The sequence below is a fragment of the Alosa alosa genome, chromosome 9 (genome assembly GCF_017589495.1).
Source record: "Alosa alosa isolate M-15738 ecotype Scorff River chromosome 9, AALO_Geno_1.1, whole genome shotgun sequence".
Classification (NCBI taxonomy): Eukaryota; Metazoa; Chordata; class Actinopteri; order Clupeiformes; family Clupeidae; genus Alosa; species Alosa alosa.
Genome location: NC_063197.1, coordinates 12,496,383 through 12,514,031, shown reverse-complemented (window position 1 = coordinate 12,514,031; position 17,649 = coordinate 12,496,383). Strand labels below are relative to the sequence as shown.

Genomic DNA, 17,649 nt, shown 5'->3' with positions numbered 1-17,649 from the left:
AAGACACATAATTTCTCTGATCTTTCAAGAGGGATAGGGGTTGGCAAGTTTTCAAGCAGGTTCACCTCATTTTAGGGAAAATATGTCTCTTGGGATAAGATGACTTGCACTATTGAAGGTTCTCTTGACTTTGTCTAAGGCTACTGTGGATGAAAAGGCCACATACCGTATCGCATGTCTATATAAGTTTAGGAATTCAGGACAGGCGAGCAAATCAAACCAGTAGGCCCGTTGCACAATCAGCCTGAAACTTCTGAAATGGGTGCATAGATAATAGTTTTGGTTTTATCTCATTAGGAAAGGTGGGGAGTATTCTACTTCTTTTTGGTGGTTTGCAACGTGTATTAGGTGCATGCATGGTCATGCTGACAATGCAGAAAAGAAGCCAAGTTCAAGGATTGAGCAACATTTTACTGCGGTCAGGGAAATGTCTCTCTCAACCTGGATTTATCTCGGACACAAAGATATGCACTGTATATTCCCGACCAATCGGACAGTAGGCTATTAAGAAATAGGGCGTTATCAAGTCAACTAATTTTCAACTGGTTACTCTAACTTTCCATCACATATTCATCTGTTTTGAACTCTTGCATCCTTCCACCTCAGATTTATGCAAGAGTTCAATGTGGGATCCTTTCCATCAGACAAGCCCTTGTGGCCTGCCCTTTCACTCTAGGGCAGGGACTGCAAACCACATTCTGAAGCAGGAAAGGTATGAAATAGGCTACTCTTTTTATGAATTCAGAAAGTGTACGTTCTATATGGTTAATACATATGTGAAAACTCTTCTTGTGTAGTCACCATGTGATGTCCTGTTCATAACTAATGGCCGACGTTACCCTAATTTGTCCTCCCTGTTACTGTACCCCCTGTTACTGTCAACACTGGGTGGTAGGCCTGTTGTCTTTACATTTCTGTCACATGCTGTCCACCCCTATTTTGCTATCTTTGTGGTTGCAGGAAATTGACTGGTAAAATGAATCTAAACAATATGACCAGTTTACTAGATTTTCCTTTTTTATCATCTAATCATCTAATCTTATGTAATATAGATATAGATATATTTTATATATATATATATATATATAAAAGCATATCTTTTATAGTGTTTTCTTTTAACTTTCTTAAAATATATTTGAATGGTACAGTGAGGGACATCTTAACTCATTAATGCATGTGATGACCAGTGACCACCCTTTGACATGCTGTTCATCCTTTTACTCTCTGCCAGCCTTGTTACCTATGTTTTTATTAGGGCTGTCAAAATAACTGATTAATTTTGATTAATTAATTTGAGAAAAAATAACTGATTAAAAAAATGAACGCAGATTAATCGATTCTATATAACCTTTGACTGAGCCGTTGTAGTCAGTAACCATTAGACTGTAAAATGAAGGAGAGAGAAGAAAATGTGCTGCCTACATCATTGATTGGAACATTTACTTTTCAAAAATGGCTTGATGGTGTTGATCAAAATAAAGTGTTGATTAAAATAAAGTCCTCTGCAATGTATGTGATAAAAAAAACTTCTTCCCAAAGCACTTTTGAATTTATTTCCTCAGCATATTAGGTCATATCATAGATTATTATGGCCATTATTAAAATAATAATAAAAGAGTTTTTGAACCTTAATGTCACTAATGCTGATTATTCAATGATTCATTTGAATTTAAATATTTAAAATACTTTCACAGCAAAAATCATATATGCGATTAATTTAGATTAATTAATCACAGAGTATGTAATTAATTAGATTATTTTTTTTAATCTATTGACAGCCCTAGTTTATATATATATAATTATATATATATATAATTAAAAGTAACACATATTTTGCATATCTTTGTGGTTATTTGCAGGGAAGGAACTGGTAAAATCAAATATATTAAAAATGTGACCAAATTCCATTGAATTTCCTTTTTATTCTAAAACAAATGTGTTGAAATTATATGTTGTGCATGCATGTAGCAAAGTGCTGAGAATAGTGTAGATTTGCACAAGATTTTATGGCATCAACTTGCACTTGTATTTGTTCTGTCACATTTCAAATAAAAATAAAAAACTATTATGGATGCAACGACACAAGCTGCTTGGTGCACAAAGCAAATACATTTTTCTTTATTTAGGCCTATATATGTTTGATCCATGTTCCTCTCAGAAAAGAAAGTATTGGAAACAATGGGGAAACGTTGTGGCAACATTCAATTTGGCAACATTCAATGTTTCAATGTGCAGTGTTGGACATTTGTGGATTTTGCACCACAGGCCCCCATTGTTCTACTCACTCATTCCTCTATTCTACATCATGTAGGCTACATAATTTCTCTGATCTTTCAAGAGGGAAAGGGGATGGCAAGTTCTCAAGCAGGCAGAAGTCTCCTGAATTTATGCAAGGCTAGTGGATGAAAAGGTCAATACGTTCAAATACGTACATTGCAAAATCGGCCTGAAACTTCTGACGAGTGCATAGTTTTGGTTTTATCTCGAGTAAAGGTGGAGAGTAGAGGCCTATTCTACTTCTATTTGGTACTTTGCAACGTGTATTGGGTGCACGTGCTGACCATGCAGAAAAGAAGCCAAGTTCAAGGATTGAGCAACATTTTACTGCGGTCAGGGAAATGTCTCTCTCAACCTGGATTTTTGCCAGATACAAACATACCGGTATGCACTTTACATTCCCGACCAATATGACAGTATTAAGAAATAGGGCATTATCAAGCAACCTAATTTTCAACTGGTTACTCCATCTGTCCATCACATGCTTTCCATCTGGTTTGAACTCTCGCTCGCCTCGCACTCCCGCCCCAGAATTATGCAAGTAGCCTATGTTGGGACTTGGGATCCTCCCCAACAAACGTTGAACCCTAAAGTGAGCGTTTCATAGCGTACTGCAACGGAGTACACATTCCTGCACTTTTGTTCTTGGGCAGGGACTGTCTTACCAACCACACGCCGAACGAGGAAAGGTATGAAATATTCATTTTGTGAATTCAGAAAGTATGCTACACGTTATTTCCTAAAAAACTCGGGCTAGCGATAGATAGCCTGCATGTTAACATTGTTGCAGCTTAGCCTACGATGAATTGAAACAATGATGGTCTCCTATGCCTACCTTTTTATGCAGTTCTTTTTCAACCAACCCAGCTGAACAGTTAAAACAAATACTCACTTGTCAAGGTGAAATGTAGTAGCCTATTGCCTTGCTTTCATGTGTTCGAATTGTTCACTCGATTCTAATCTTGTGGAAACAGTGAACTGGACTTGCGTTTCGACATTATGACACTGATTACACCCAAGTCCTGTTGAATCACATTTTGATATAGGTATCTAGTCTAACCGAAAATGGCACAGAAACCTCTTCTTCAGCTCCCCGAGTTCTGCAACGTCTCCACGGGTACACTAGTGGTTAAGGAGCCGCTGAATTATTGGAATGGTAGCAGGGTAAAACCAAAGGACGTGAAGAATGCTGAACCTGTGTACGAACCTGCAACTGGTAAGATCTGCTTAACATATAGGCTACACCACCACCCACATAGCCTTCAAAAAGTCACAGAAACACAGAACGAGTTTTAAAAGATTGAAGAACAACAGTATGTTATTGTTATTCATTAACTTTTCATATCTAGATTTATGGTGATCTAGGAGATGGAGTTTTCACCATGTGGGATTTATAACCCATAGTTTGCGAAATGATTTAGCCTATTGATTAACTCTGTTTCATAGAACTAGAGCAGAGACTTTCTAATAAGGAGACACAGCACTCAAAAAATCCTCCATAGAAATTAGTGCTGTCAGTTAAACGCGTTATTAACGGAAACCTATTTTAAAGGAGAATTCCGGTGTGATATTGACCTAAAGTGTATTGAAACATGATACCGAGTGTGAACGTATGTCTCATAGTCCATCTCGGCTTGTCCCCTGCACTCAAAATCTGGCTAGTTAGCCCGATGCTACCAACAGCTTTTTCAATAGTGGTGCTTGACATCGGGCTGCTCATGCAAATAAATCACTGTTTTACACCCATTCACGAGGGCTCAATGTATCTCCACACTTCATTGGTAGACTTCGAGGGGCCCTGACATTTTAAAGCGAGACATTGAGAACTTTGAAAAAAGCACTGGTGGTTTACTTACAAGGCGATTTATACAGACAGTATCTTCGAAGTTTAGTGTTTGCAGCCATCTTGAATTTAGTCGCGATAAGTTGAGCAACTAGTAAGAATGAACTGGTATGATAAGGGATCAGATTCCAAAAATAATTCAGTGGAAATGCATGGATTCCAGTTTCTTCCAGTAGCAGCAACTGGAATCCATGCATTTCCACTGAATTATTTTTTGAATCTGATCCCTTATCATAGCTGTTCATTCTTACTCCTTGCTCGACTTATCGTGACTAAATTTAAGATGGCTGCAAACGCTAAACCATTGAAGATACTGTCTGTATAAATCGTCTTGTAAGTAAACTACCAGTGCTTTTTCAAAGTTCTCAATGTCTCGTTTTAAATGTCAGGGCCCTCGGAAGTCTACCAATGAAGTGTGGAGATACATTGAGCCTCGTAAATGGGTGTAAAACAGTGATTTATTTGCATGGCTAGCCCGATGCCGAAGCACCACTATTCAAAAAGCTGTTGGTAGCATCGGCTAACTAGCGCCAGATTTTGGAGTGCAGGGGAGAAGCCGAGATGGGCTATGAGACATACGTTCACACTCGGTATCATGTTTCAATACACTTTAGGTCAATATCACACCGGAATTCTCCTTTAACGGCGTCAATTTTTTTATGGCGAGATTAACGTTCATTTTGGTGTAACAAACTTTGTAGTTTTTCACATGCTGTTGCAACAACTAGTAACGTTAGAACAACTACAACTCCACACCGATCTAGCCAGACCAGAAACTAAACAATTAGGGGTTTGCACGGTGTGCCATCAGATCTGGACATCGCCATATTGGAAATACTCGCCTCATTAGAAAGCATTAGGCACTGAAGTAAATCCCTAACATCGTCAAGGAAAATGGTTAATTATTGCCGTGTTTTAGGTTGTACCAATAGGTCAGACTGAGAAAAACATCTGGTGTAGGTATCGACTTCCAAAAGTTATTAAAAAAACCAGGGAGAAGGGCCAATAATGCCAGAAGTTATTAGAGGAAGGGGGGCGCTTGTGGTTTAACTTGGTACTTCGTCTCCCTCACCCAACTCTAATGGATCTGCGCTGCCAATAATCCGTAATTTCTCGAAATATTGCGCTTTTTCTTGTGGTCCAAGTCCTGCCCTATATGCCTTTGCATATTAGACGCATTTTGATGAGCTTTTCTGTTGTTTAGACACGCTACAATCACGTAAGATATCCAAAGTGCATAATACTCCATTGTACTTCATTCACTGAGTATCGCCAATATGGCCGCGCGTGCTGGGTTACCATAGTTACCGGCCAGAACGTGACGTCGGTGCAAACCCCTAATACGCACTGACGAATGGAATGGAACAGAACGTTGTATGTGCTGCATACCCGCCCCCTTTTAGGGGGAAGATGACTGATATAATGGAAATCTATGCTGCATCAAAGTGGAGAGCGAAACGTGCTTATAGTAAACTTACTAAATCTTGAAACAAACATGAATAAAATTTTAAACTTTATGATGATGCGCCGTTATTAGGCTACGTAAAGGCATGCTGCACACACTTGGTTGGGCTAACGAGCCGGCCAAAGAGTAGTAGCCTAGGCTGACGCATTAGTTGTGTGCCGCCAAAGATTTTTTCACCGTCACTTGTTCTGTTATCAACATTCCTCTTTGGCTGCTACTATTTGCGATGCACTCTGCTTTCGACATTCATTTACATTAGATTCCATTCTTTTCAATACAACTCCGCACACCAGCATCGCACTTTGCAGCCGTGTAAATCACGATTCAGTTATATTTGGTCGCTGCTCCATAAAATCCATTGTTCATCCAGTGTTTGCCTGTTAAAAACTTCGGTGTTGATGTGTGTGGCAGTGACAGTGCACCATTGACTGTAGGCCTATAAAATGGCAATGCACTCATGTTGAAAAGTTCCTTATTTTCAACTGAACTCAAAGATAATGAATATAGTATGAATATAATATTTTCTGTTTGTTATGCCCTTTATAATGTGTGTAGGCCTACATTTTGTGCATGCACTTCTGCAGTAGCATTTATTTCAGTTTATATCCGCTATATTTCTGAAGAATATATTGTGTTGCCTCAGGTCTGCTGCACATCTTTTGAAATTTGATTTGAAATAATCAAATAGACCTATGTCTTAAAGTTCAGTTAATAAAGTAACTTGCTTTGCTTTGATTTGAATCCCAAAATGGATAAACAATAATTGCTTTATTGTTAATATGGACTCCTGGAAAGGTCAGAAATGCAAAATAATAGAATTTTAATGATATGATAAAATATGTAATTAATCGTGATTAACTATAGGAATTCAGCGATTAATCGTGATTTAAAAATTTTAATCGTTTGACAGAACTAATAGAAATGCATGGGGCTAGTTTGTAACGCCAATATGGCCGTTGTCTACACATATCCCATCCCTTCCTCGGCAAAACGTCGACATTTGAATACATTGAGCCAATCATGTGGTGTGATGTGAATACATTGAGCCAATCATATGGTGTGTTGTGAAGACATCGTGCCAATCATTGTGAACTCGCTGCTGGAGCAAGATTGGTGTCGTGAAGCCTTGCGCACGCGCATTTCTGCCGATGAGTGCCCAAAAAGCGTTTACAATATGGCCGCCAAGTGGAGGGACTTGCCTAAAATGACTTTGACTAGTGGGCGTGGTTGGGTGAGCTGAGCTGTCAGTTTGACTTGAGGGCAGAATTGCTTTCATAGCTGTCAACCCTCCCGTTTTCTCCGGGTTTCTCACATATTTTAACTTTTTTCCCGCAGTCTCCGTTTTAATATTTTCCCGTAAACTTTCTGTACTGTTGTCCTGTTGCCCTTGCCCTTTTGGCGAAACAGATTTTTTCAAAGCATCGTTTTGCTTGCTTGAAGGCGACAGTGAGACTATTTAAGATGACGGCATGGTTGTCGAGGGCACGATTCAGTGGCACCTGCATAGTGTACGCAGGGCCGTTTCAAGGAATTTGGGGGCCCCAAGCAAAATGGACATGGAGGCCCCCCGCACGCAAAGCCTACAGGAACCACAGCATAGCCATACAGTTTATATATAAATAAAAAATGTTGACAGTGCAAATACTGCTGTTGCATATATATATATATATATTGTGCATTAGTTTTGAACATTTTGAACATTTGCAAAAACACCACCACCGTACCATAAAATCCAATGTCAGCTTCTTCCTCATGAATGGAAGATGAAGTTGATGTTGTACCTGGGAAAATAATTGAAAAAAAAAATCTGAAATTACCTGTGAAGTACGTTTGAACATTTCACTGTTAGCATATTGGAAAAGGTCAAGGGGAGTTTCGTAGAGAAAAAGCATCAGGCTTGCCTGGTGTCCCTTTAAAGTATGTAACCATATTCCGTCCGTTCGGGAAAAAAAGTTGCGCCAACTGTTCTAGTTTGTTACAAGCAGCATGGGTGTCAGGCAGGTAGTTACATAACATAAACATTTTTTGCTAGGCTAGCCTTCCTGCTGCGACATAACATTACACCATTTGTACAAGACAAGTAGAGCTATTTTATCCAGTGTAATTTATCACTTACCACTATCTTTTTTTTTCTTGTCATCCTCTTCCTTTCTCTTCTTTCTTTTCTGGCTTCCGGACGCATAACTCCACTTCGTTATGACTGCCGAGGCTTTATATTTTCGCGGCAGCAGAGATCACGAACCTGGCTGGCTGGCTGCCGTCAGCGACTACTGAGAGGGGCTCCCTTGGGGGGGATCCCGGTATTGCCGGTAACAGTGTCGTTGCACTTTACTGCATTGACTATCACAGGGGCGCTCACAGTTCGTCGTTACATTTTATTCTTAACCAGTCGTTGTCTTGGGGCCCCTAGCCAGCTCGGGCCCCAAGCAATTGCTTGGTTTGCTTGCCTTCTAGCGATGGGCCTGAGTGTACGGCCGCACGCACTGTGTCGGCCTACCAGGCTACTCAGCTACAAGTAGGCTAGAGAAAGAATTCCCCCTGTTTGTATATTAACTCCAAGTTGGCCTACCATAACTTCCCAACTCTGCACTGTAGCCCATAAACTGCATGACAGGCTATTTATATTTTTCTTTAAAATAACCAAATGCATTTGTTCAACTTTATGAAGAAGAATTACGCACTATAGGCTACTTGGAACGCACACATTTTGTTTGCGCAGGGGAGAGAATGACAGCGCAGAGGGGCATCGATTACAGAACTTTAGCCTTGTTAGGGCTGTATAAAGTTGACCAAATTAATATAGGCTGTTGTTAGGCGTAAATAAAGTAGGTTACTTTGTGGTATTGTTTAGCTGACCAATGCACGACCTTGCAATTGCGAAACGGACTAATACTGCAACCCTTCCAACTTTGGGGGACGAATGTTGACATTTTCCCGTATTCTGCGTGAGAAACCTGGGAAATCTCTCTTATTTTCAAAGCTCAATGTTGACAGCTATGATTGCTTTTGAGGGCCATGGAAAGAATCACAGAAGCTTGATTCATGAGATCATTCCAAGGCACATGAAAGCTTTGCATTGAAAGTGCTAATGCCTCGTGTTTCTCACTGCGCTGCGAATCCAGGCCATGTGCATGTTTGTTGTCTTTTGTAAGGCTTAGCTTTCAGATCATGAGATTTCAAGAGTGGACAATCTTGACTGGCCTATTGATTCTGCTGGTCACTCTCTGTTATAGGCCGTGTGCTCTGTGACCTGGTGCCTTGTGGAGAGGAGGAGGTCGACCAGGCCATCAAGAGCGCCCACTCTGCCTTTCTAAAATGGAGCAAGCTGGCTGGAATGGAGAGAGCCCGCATTATGCTGGAAGCAGCTCGCATCATTAGGGTAAATGTTTTTAAATGAGGCTGCCTGAGGTTGTAGTCATTGTGCAATGGCTCCATGGTGTTTATGTTTATGGGATGTGTGCAATATTGTGTGTGTGTGTGTGGGGGGGGTCACAATCTGTTATGTGTAATTTAACGTTTTTTTGATTGTCCACTGCTCTCAACAGGAGCGCAGAGATGAAATAGCCAGAGTGGAAGTGGTCAACAATGGAAAATCCATCACTGAAGCCCAGGTGGATATAGACATATCATGGCAGACCATAGAATACTATGCTGGCATTGCCCCAACTTTGGCAGGTAGGTTTTCAAAGAGCCAATCTTCTCTAGCTCATGGACCTGTATATCTCTGTGTCAGGGCGTCCTCACACTATGCCATCCGTACCATACCCGAGTACATTTGAACCCCAAAATCTGGTTCATTTGGCCAGTGTGATCGCTCCGTACCGTACCCAGGCATGGATCGTGTCTATGCTAAAATTCTAGAGCACAGCAGCTCAACCATGCCTGAGTACGGTTTGATTATGTGTAGAGAGTGCGGACCAAGAATGGGAGAGAACCGTACTCGGGCATGGTACAAGTGAACTGTGCCCAGTTTGAGTACACCTTTATCTTGTATGGAGTCTGTCTTTAACTCACGGGCCTCTGTAGCCTGGTTCTCGACAATATGCATTTCTATTTAAAGGTGTTCTAAGCGATGCTGGGTAACGTCACTTCTGTTGACGTTCAAACAAAACAGAAAGCAAGCGCGCTACTTCTTCCCCCTCCCTCCCATGCAATTGAAACTCTCCTATACGTGCATTTTGTCAGTGATTTGAACAGTTTGTTATGTTTTTATGGGCAAGGTTTGCCTAAGTCGTTTAATTGACGTTTTTGGAGCCTGGGTTGTCCTCAGAGATCGCGTTTTTTTACAGTGTATTCAGGACACAGGCAACTAGCAGGTGGTGAGGTGATGTTTGCTATAAGTAACAAAAAATGCTTTAGCCTAAAAAACGTATGACATCACTTAGAGCACCTTTAAACTATACACATTAATAGATATTTGCACAAATTAGAGTGTACTGATGCCTTTTTCTTTCTATTTTAATGTTGTAATTTTTTTAAATATTCTAAAATATTTTTTAATATGTTAAAAGGTGTGTCTGTATTTCTCATTGGTCCTCATTGTATTTCCCAGGCCAGCACATCCAGCTCCCAGGCGGCTCCTTTGCCTATACCCGCCGTGAGCCTCTGGGTGTGTGTGCCGGCATTGGTGCCTGGAACTACCCCTTCCAGATCGCAGCCTGGAAGTCTGCTCCTGCATTGGCTTGTGGTATGTTCAGTCACTTTCAGTCTGATTGATATACCATGCTAAGGCACATTATTTTTTTTTAAAATATTTTTTTTTCACACAAGATCACTATAGTCTCCTGCTGGTATTAGATTAACTCATTGAATGCCAAGCTGTTTTCGGAAGCTTTGTCCTAGAGTGCCAGCAATCTAGACCATTGTTGATGATTTTTGTACAGCCACAGCATATTCTGTGTTATAGCTATGAACACATACAATGGCTCGTTTGAAAGGTGAAACTTTAAGCTCTCAGTGGGTGCAAACCGTGTATTTCTACACACCTCTGTTCCTGAGAAATCCCAAGCTAAACAGTGGCAAGTTTTCATCAAAATCGCTGTTTTTTTTTTTTCTAGAAATGGAGATATAACGTCTTTCATGAAACATGAAGTGTTGTCTGTAAAGTTTCCGGGAAGTGACCTGGCAAGTCTGCCACCTAGTGATAGACCCACAAAAATGGCCTGGTTTTGAGCTGAAAAAAAAGCAAAAAACGTAATATTACGTTTTTGGCAGTCAACGCATGGGAAGGAAAAGGCACTCAATGAGTTAAAGGGATAGAAATTAACTGCATTTTCAAACCTATAGTTCGATCTGCTTGTTACAATGTTGCAAAATAATTGGTTTGGTTTGGTTTCGTATAATATTTCTGAACTCCTCTAAGAAATGTATGAGGCACTGCACTTCATCTCAAGTGCCCATCTGTCTGTGATTATTGGGATTCATGTTGCATGTTCTATTAAATAATAGGGGTGTACTGTAACTGTTCGGTATGTACCTCGGTTTTAAAGGCACGGTTTGATTTATTTTAGGTACAGTTAGCCTGCAAGTACCACAAGCTTAATTTTATTTGTTGTTGTATGTCTCTGTATCTGGCTTTCAGGTAATGCCATGGTGTTCAAACCCTCCCCAATGACACCAGTCACAGCAGTCATACTGGCAGAGATCTATAAGGAAGCTGGTGCACCAGAGGGGCTCTTTAACGTGGTCCAGGGTGGGGCAGAGACAGGGACCCTGTTGTGCCACCATCCAACAGTGGCTAAGGTGTCTTTTACAGGCAGCGTCGCAACTGGAAAAAAGGTAAAGTACTTTTCATGAGAGGAATTTTGCATGTGTTATCCAGACCAGTAGTTCACCACCACTCCCACACACAAGAGGGAGCTAGAAGCTTTTTTAATGATCTACTTTGGACAGAAAGGGGTTTTCCAAGTTCATTGGGCTGTGGTGGTATACATGAAGTGGTGGTGTTAGTTTACTTAAGTTAAGCTGGGAATTGTATATAGATTTCTAAATTTTTATTTAAATTGTGAGTATTTTTATATAATTTACAGAGTGGCATCACGACTACAGTAGAGTTTTTATATTAAAGACAGTAGATTTGTGTTTTCTGCTTTGTGCAACTTTGAGATAAACACCAAGACACCCTATCAAAATGTTTGGGATGTGGTCTCTGGTGGAAGAACATGGAGGTTAAGTTATAGTGATACATTTCACAGCAAATAATCAAACATGTTTCTTCTACTCTGTGAGAAGAGCTGCCAATGGCTTACAAATCATGTATTCCTACCAGCATTACACTGCTGAATAAGTTAGGGGAAATAACTTGATCCTTTCTGTATGATAATACTGCACTTTGGTATAATATTAAAATGTCACTGATGATATTGCACCTTACTATTGATAGCCTACTGGTACTAATGATACTGCACTTTACTATTTTGTAATGTAGAGATACTTGGTGATGTGTATTGTTGTTGTGTGGGGTTGTGGAAGTGTTTAGTGGTTCTGTGGTATGTTGTCTGTCTATGTTGTCTGTCTATCTGATGAGCTGGATGGTGCAAGATGAATTTCTGAAAGGATCAATAAATTTATCTGTATCTATGTACAATTGTTCATGATTCAGTGGCAGGAGAAAGTCAGAGGTGTGTCTGCCCTAATGTAGATCCACTCTGATCCTGTTGTACCTCCTCTGGCATGAGTACTGTAGGCTAGCCGTGACGGGTCCTTATGCTATTGACTATCATCTCTTTTAGAAACCGCAGAGTTCAGTAGGACCGGTTTTCAAGGTCCGTGTGATGACATGTTGTCAGTTCAGCTTTTATTAGATCTGATGGAGATGGTAAAGCAGCCACTTATATGAAAGACATCTTGGTCAAATTTATTTCGAAAACTTTTTTACAAGCCTAAAAGTGTTGAATTTGTTAAGTCATAAATATTAATTTGCTGGGATTTTTGGAAAGACTGAATGGGTTGTATTGCAATGGGTTGAAATACATAAGTATTCATGTCTGTCTGAACACTACAGAGCCTAATGTTGGAGTATGTCTTTGGTACATCACTCAGGACCAACGGTAGCACCAAAAAGAAACTCCTCGCTGTGTGTTTCCATTCTATTTTAGGTCATGGAGATGTCCTCTAAAGGGGTAAAGCAGGTGACCTTGGAACTGGGAGGGAAGTCTCCTCTGATCATTTTTAAGGACTGTGAGCTGGAGAACGCTGTGAAGGGTGCACTGATGGCTAACTTCCTGACCCAGGGACAGGTACGTGAAGTCAGACAAGTTAACAGAAATGCTGGAGAAGTTCTGAACAATGACATTTCCTTTTTCATGATTGACGAGGTTTTGAATGACTATATATTCATTGCAATTTAAGTATTTTATGTAATTTCGTGAATGGACAATAATGCCATGTGATTTTAATGCTGTTGTTGACTTGAAGTATGGTGATTGAGTTGAAAGTCAAACAAACAAATGAAAATGCAGAAATGTAGGCATGGGAATTTTGACTAGAGATTATCTGCTGCTGTCAGGTGTGCTGTAATGGTACCCGAGTGTACGTCCAGAGAGACATCATGCCGCAATTCCTGGAGGAGGTGGTAAAGAGGACCAAGGCCATCCCTCTGGGAGACCCCCAACTGGAGGGCACCCGCATGGGGGCCCTGATCAGCAGGCCACAGCTGGACAAGGTGCTGGCCTACGTCGACGGGGCTAAGAAACAGGTACAGTTCCACACAGATAATCACTCTCTCCAAAGCGGAAAAAAAATCCTGCCTTCTGAGATGGCATTCGGTGGCAGCAAGGCATCAAGGGGTCTGGGAGCTAGACATTCATTTTCTCGTATTTGAAACGTGGTTTACGAATTCCCAGAGCCGTTTATTGGGCGCTACGCATGTCTATCAAATGCGTCTGTACGGCTTCGGTGTGTCGTCATCGTCTTGCTGCCCTCCCTCCGTTCTGTTATTGGGTCATTCGTTGAGGTGAAAACGAAGTCCATAGAATCCAGGCTGCCCAGCAGCGTAAGGCAGCATGGGAAAACCCAGGCTAACAATGCCTAGTTTTTGGGGTGATTTTTTTAAAAATTATTTTATTTATTTGTTTTTTAAATCCATTGCTATCTTGGGAAAACACTACTCAAGCCACTGCAGATTTTGGCAAAGAGTTGTGATTTTGGTAATCAAATGCTGTGATGTTGGCTAAAATATGTTTGTGGTCTTTAATTGATGAAGTGGGGGTGTAAAACAATGTTTTATTGGAAACTGAAATTATGTTTGGTCACTTCAATTCTGCATATCATTAATATTTATTGGATATTAGGGTGCCAATGTGCTTTGTGGAGGAGAGCCGTTTATGCCAGGTGATCCAAAACTGAAGGGGGGCTACTTCATGTCTCCATGTGTGCTGGGTGAGTAACATTTTCACTGTGTCGTCTTGTTGGCTGTATTCAGTCAACAATAGTAGTCAACAAGATATGCTTTGAGAATATTACTCCTTAGAATGCGGCAGAAAGTTCCATTGAATTGAATCCGTTGCATTATGTATGGGTCCTGTTCGTCCTTTATTTTATAATAAATGACTGATGGATTGTATATGAAATTAAGGATGGTGAGGAGGGTGACAAAACAGACACAAGACAGACATGCCATATTTTTAGTCAACTTTGTCACACACAGCTTTGTCATCAACTGCCAACACAGTTGGTGGTAAATGTTTTCAGAGAAGAAAACATGTTGTTCTCCAGTGTTGTCTAAATGTGTCTGTTGCAACGATGGGTTTAATGAATCCTGTGCTTATAGACAACTGCAGGGACGACATGACCTGTGTGAAGGAGGAGATCTTTGGGCCCGTCATGTCCGTCTTGCCCTTTGACACGGAGGAAGAGGTCCTGCAGAGAGCCAACAACTCCACCTATGGGTTGGCCTCCGGCGTCTTCACTAGGTAGGTTCCCATAAAATTGCTCCTGCAACTGCATCTACAGGCCTTGTCGCACGGTTTTCCTCTGAGCTGTGTGTCTGAGTAAGTGTTGTATATCTGGGTTTCATAATACCAAATGTCAAAACCACATAAACACTCAATGCCCACATAACCGTCTGAAGCCATTGATTAGTTAGTGTAATGAGTGGAGTGGAGTAAGATGATTCAGTTTGTAGATGATTCATCATCAAATATCTTTTGTGTCAGTAACAGAAATCCTGAGAGTGATAAAAATTACCCACAATCTATTCACACTACTACAATATAAACTGCAACAATATACTACACATTTTGGGAAATATTTTGGGCATGGGTTACACATGAGTTAATGTCAATAGTATATGCTTAAATAATGAATAAAAAAAAAAATCAATAAACAGACCACAGATCAGTGTATCACTAATGAAGGGCCTTTTGTACTGCACTTGAATCTTGTTCATGACCGTGACAACCCTCTGCATCTCTGGCAGTCTGTGCTACTGTTATGCACACATTGTGAGCACAACACAATGACAGGGAAAACACGGAGTACGTTCAAAAGGTTTACAGTTTATTAAATCAAATATTGTCCAAATCAGTTCCACAACAAAAAGCGTCGGGTGTACGGGCCTTCCAACATAGGCACATAACATGACCGACAAGCGTCTGCTGCTCTGTAGAGGGGGGGAGCGGCAATGATTTTACCTCTAACAGGTGACCTGTGCACCTATTGGGCTGATTGCCTCCAACCACCTTACAGCTCACCTGTATGAAGAACACATCAACAACAAAACAATGGCCTGGGGAATACTGCAGAGCCAGGACGCCATGACCACTAACAGAAGAGAGGCCTTGGCTTGTGTGAGACGTCAGAGTGGTTGATTGAAATCAGCCGTCAAAAGCCAGAACAACGCCCCCCCCTACACTGAGATCCCAACTCTCACATGCTCTCTCCTCTACAACAAACGCACACATCGTTTCCCTTCTACACTCCCTTTACTAAATAACAATCATTCTCCATACTCCAATTCCTGCCGGCATTTCGGCAGTCCAATTTCAAAACGGGAAACGAGTTGTTTTCCCATTTCAAAATGGAAATGAAATGGCCGCACACACAGTACAGGCCATTCTTTTTCATTCCATTCACCACCAGAAGCCCACATACCCTAGATCAGTGATTCTCAAATGGGGGTACGTGAGATTTTAAAATATACATATATTTAAAAAGTAAAATCCATGCAAAAATACTTAAAAAACAATTATTTAATGAATATTTCAGGAAAATATAAGTTTATAAAATGAATTTTTTTTTTCAGTAGGCTATTCAATTTCATTATCCTAAAAACCCAAAGTCCCCCCCCATACCAGGATGGTTCGACCCAACCTGTCACATGCCACCCACCATCACCTGTCAAAACTCAAACAATGGAGTTTTAACGATGAAGCGTAGCGGTAATTCTTGTGCGCTGGTTAGGGGGGTACTTGGCTGAAAAAATATTTCACATATTTCATCATCACTGAAAAAAGGTTGAGAACCACTGCCCTAGATGTTTCTTTTTCTGATATTAATATATTAAATTGGTGTTCGTCTCCGGTTCATGTTTGCCTGGGGTTCGTAACAGTGTCCAGTAAAAGAAAAACTGGGATAGACCATGTACTTGTTCCTCCATATTTATTCAAAGCCAATTGACACATACATTCTTCTCATCTTCTCTTCTCATTGATAACTATTAGAGTACCCCCAAGTCATTGTTTTAAAGTGGACTATTAATCTCAGCTCCATCACCTCTTACCTGTAGGGATGTGGCCCGTGCTCATCGCGTGGCCGAAAACCTGCAGGCGGGAACCTGCTTTATCAACAACTACAACGTCAGCCCAGTGGAGGTCCCCTTTGGTGGCTACAAGATGTCAGGTACAAAACAAAAGCTGTGGATCTAAAATGGCAATTGGCTGTCTGAACATAATTAAAGATGGAGTGGACTTTCTTTTACTATGTTTATTTTTGTTTTAACAGGCTTTGGCCGGGAGAACGGCCAAGTTACCATTGAGTATTACACTCAGCTGAAGACTGTGGTTGTTGAGATGGGAGATGTTGATAGCCTTTTCTAACCATCTGCACCGACTGTGACTCAAGTCTCCTGCCCTTCCATTGACACTGCGACTACCTTAATGCAATAGAGAAAGTCCCTCCATTTCCTGTTTTAGTCCATTTGTACAGCTGCCCCCCTGATGTTTTAATGTTATGCCCAGTTCAGTTTTCCCATGGCCTTGATGCATTCAGAATGTTTTAGGGGTCTGGTTGAATTAAGTGCCTCATAATGACTACAATTGGGAATTGAAATCTAAAAAAAAAAAAAAAAAAAAACATTTGTTTATGTACACCAATTGTTCAATAAATCAGTAAAGCAAATTGTTTACATTCTTTATATTTTGTAAAGAAAGCCACTTTAGTATGTCATCTCTGTAAGCAGCGGGGCACAGATTCTTTGTGATCCCATTTCTTATCTACTGGTAGGATGTGACACTTTGCACTTCGAAATGCGAAATGTTTTGCCACAACTGAATTAAAAACAATTTGTTTCACAAATTATTTGACCTGTTTATTTTTTGAATCCACACTTTTTTTTTTTTATATAGAAAAAACATGGTAAAACTATTTATAACAGGAGAAGTAAAGTCATGAGATCACGCTAAAGGTGCAGTCAGCAATTTTACACGATTTCAAGCACATAAAATGTTTTGTCACATTCAGCAATCATCTCCTCACTACAGCCCATTCCTTGAGTATACTGTAAAAAAACCTTGTCTCTGTCTCTTGTATCAAGCTCAGAAAACTGGAAACAAACAAAGGGGGCAGCCTGTGCAGTGTGCCCCTAACCAAAACGAAACGTTGCATGGCATTTCTCTGGGAATACTGAAGGTATGGGTGAGCTACTGTACCTCTCTGGCGTGTTTGGTTTGGTCCTTGGTTAAAATATAATGTATGTTATTTTGGACAAAAGTGTCTGCTCATACATTTAAATAAACAAACACGACTTCCTGCAAAATTGCTGATTGCACCTTTAATTAATGTTCATTTTGATTCAATGGAATGGACCATTAAGGATGGAATGATTTGAATGTGTGGACCAGATCCA

General features: G+C 40.5%; 1 protein-coding gene across 1 annotated transcript; it reads left to right on the top strand.

Moving 5' to 3' along the window:
* The first annotated feature begins 2,808 nt into the window (after positions 1–2,808).
* LOC125300236 (4-trimethylaminobutyraldehyde dehydrogenase A) lies at positions 2,809–17,099 on the top strand. The gene is made up of 12 exons (XM_048251970.1): positions 2,809–2,966; positions 3,324–3,493; positions 8,819–8,964; positions 9,131–9,260; positions 10,138–10,272; positions 11,167–11,363; positions 12,683–12,823; positions 13,093–13,281; positions 13,877–13,964; positions 14,356–14,497; positions 16,312–16,424; positions 16,527–17,099. The coding sequence occupies exons 2-12, from the start codon at positions 3,343–3,345 to the stop codon at positions 16,619–16,621; spliced, it is 1,527 nt and encodes a 508-aa protein (XP_048107927.1). The 5' UTR covers positions 2,809–2,966; positions 3,324–3,342; the 3' UTR covers positions 16,622–17,099.
* The last annotated feature ends 550 nt before the right edge of the window (positions 17,100–17,649 follow it).

Excerpts from the sequence above, each read along its gene's own strand:
- LOC125300236 (XM_048251970.1), top strand. The coding sequence starts at position 3,343 with ATGGCACAGAAACCTCTTCTTCAGCTCCCCGAGTTCTGCAACGTCTCC. Across the intron at positions 10,273-11,166 it reads TGCTCCTGCATTGGCTTGTG|GTAATGCCATGGTGTTCAAA; the intron begins GTATGTTCAGTC and ends TCTGGCTTTCAG. Across the intron at positions 13,965-14,355 it reads CATGTCTCCATGTGTGCTGG|ACAACTGCAGGGACGACATG; the intron begins GTGAGTAACATT and ends CTGTGCTTATAG.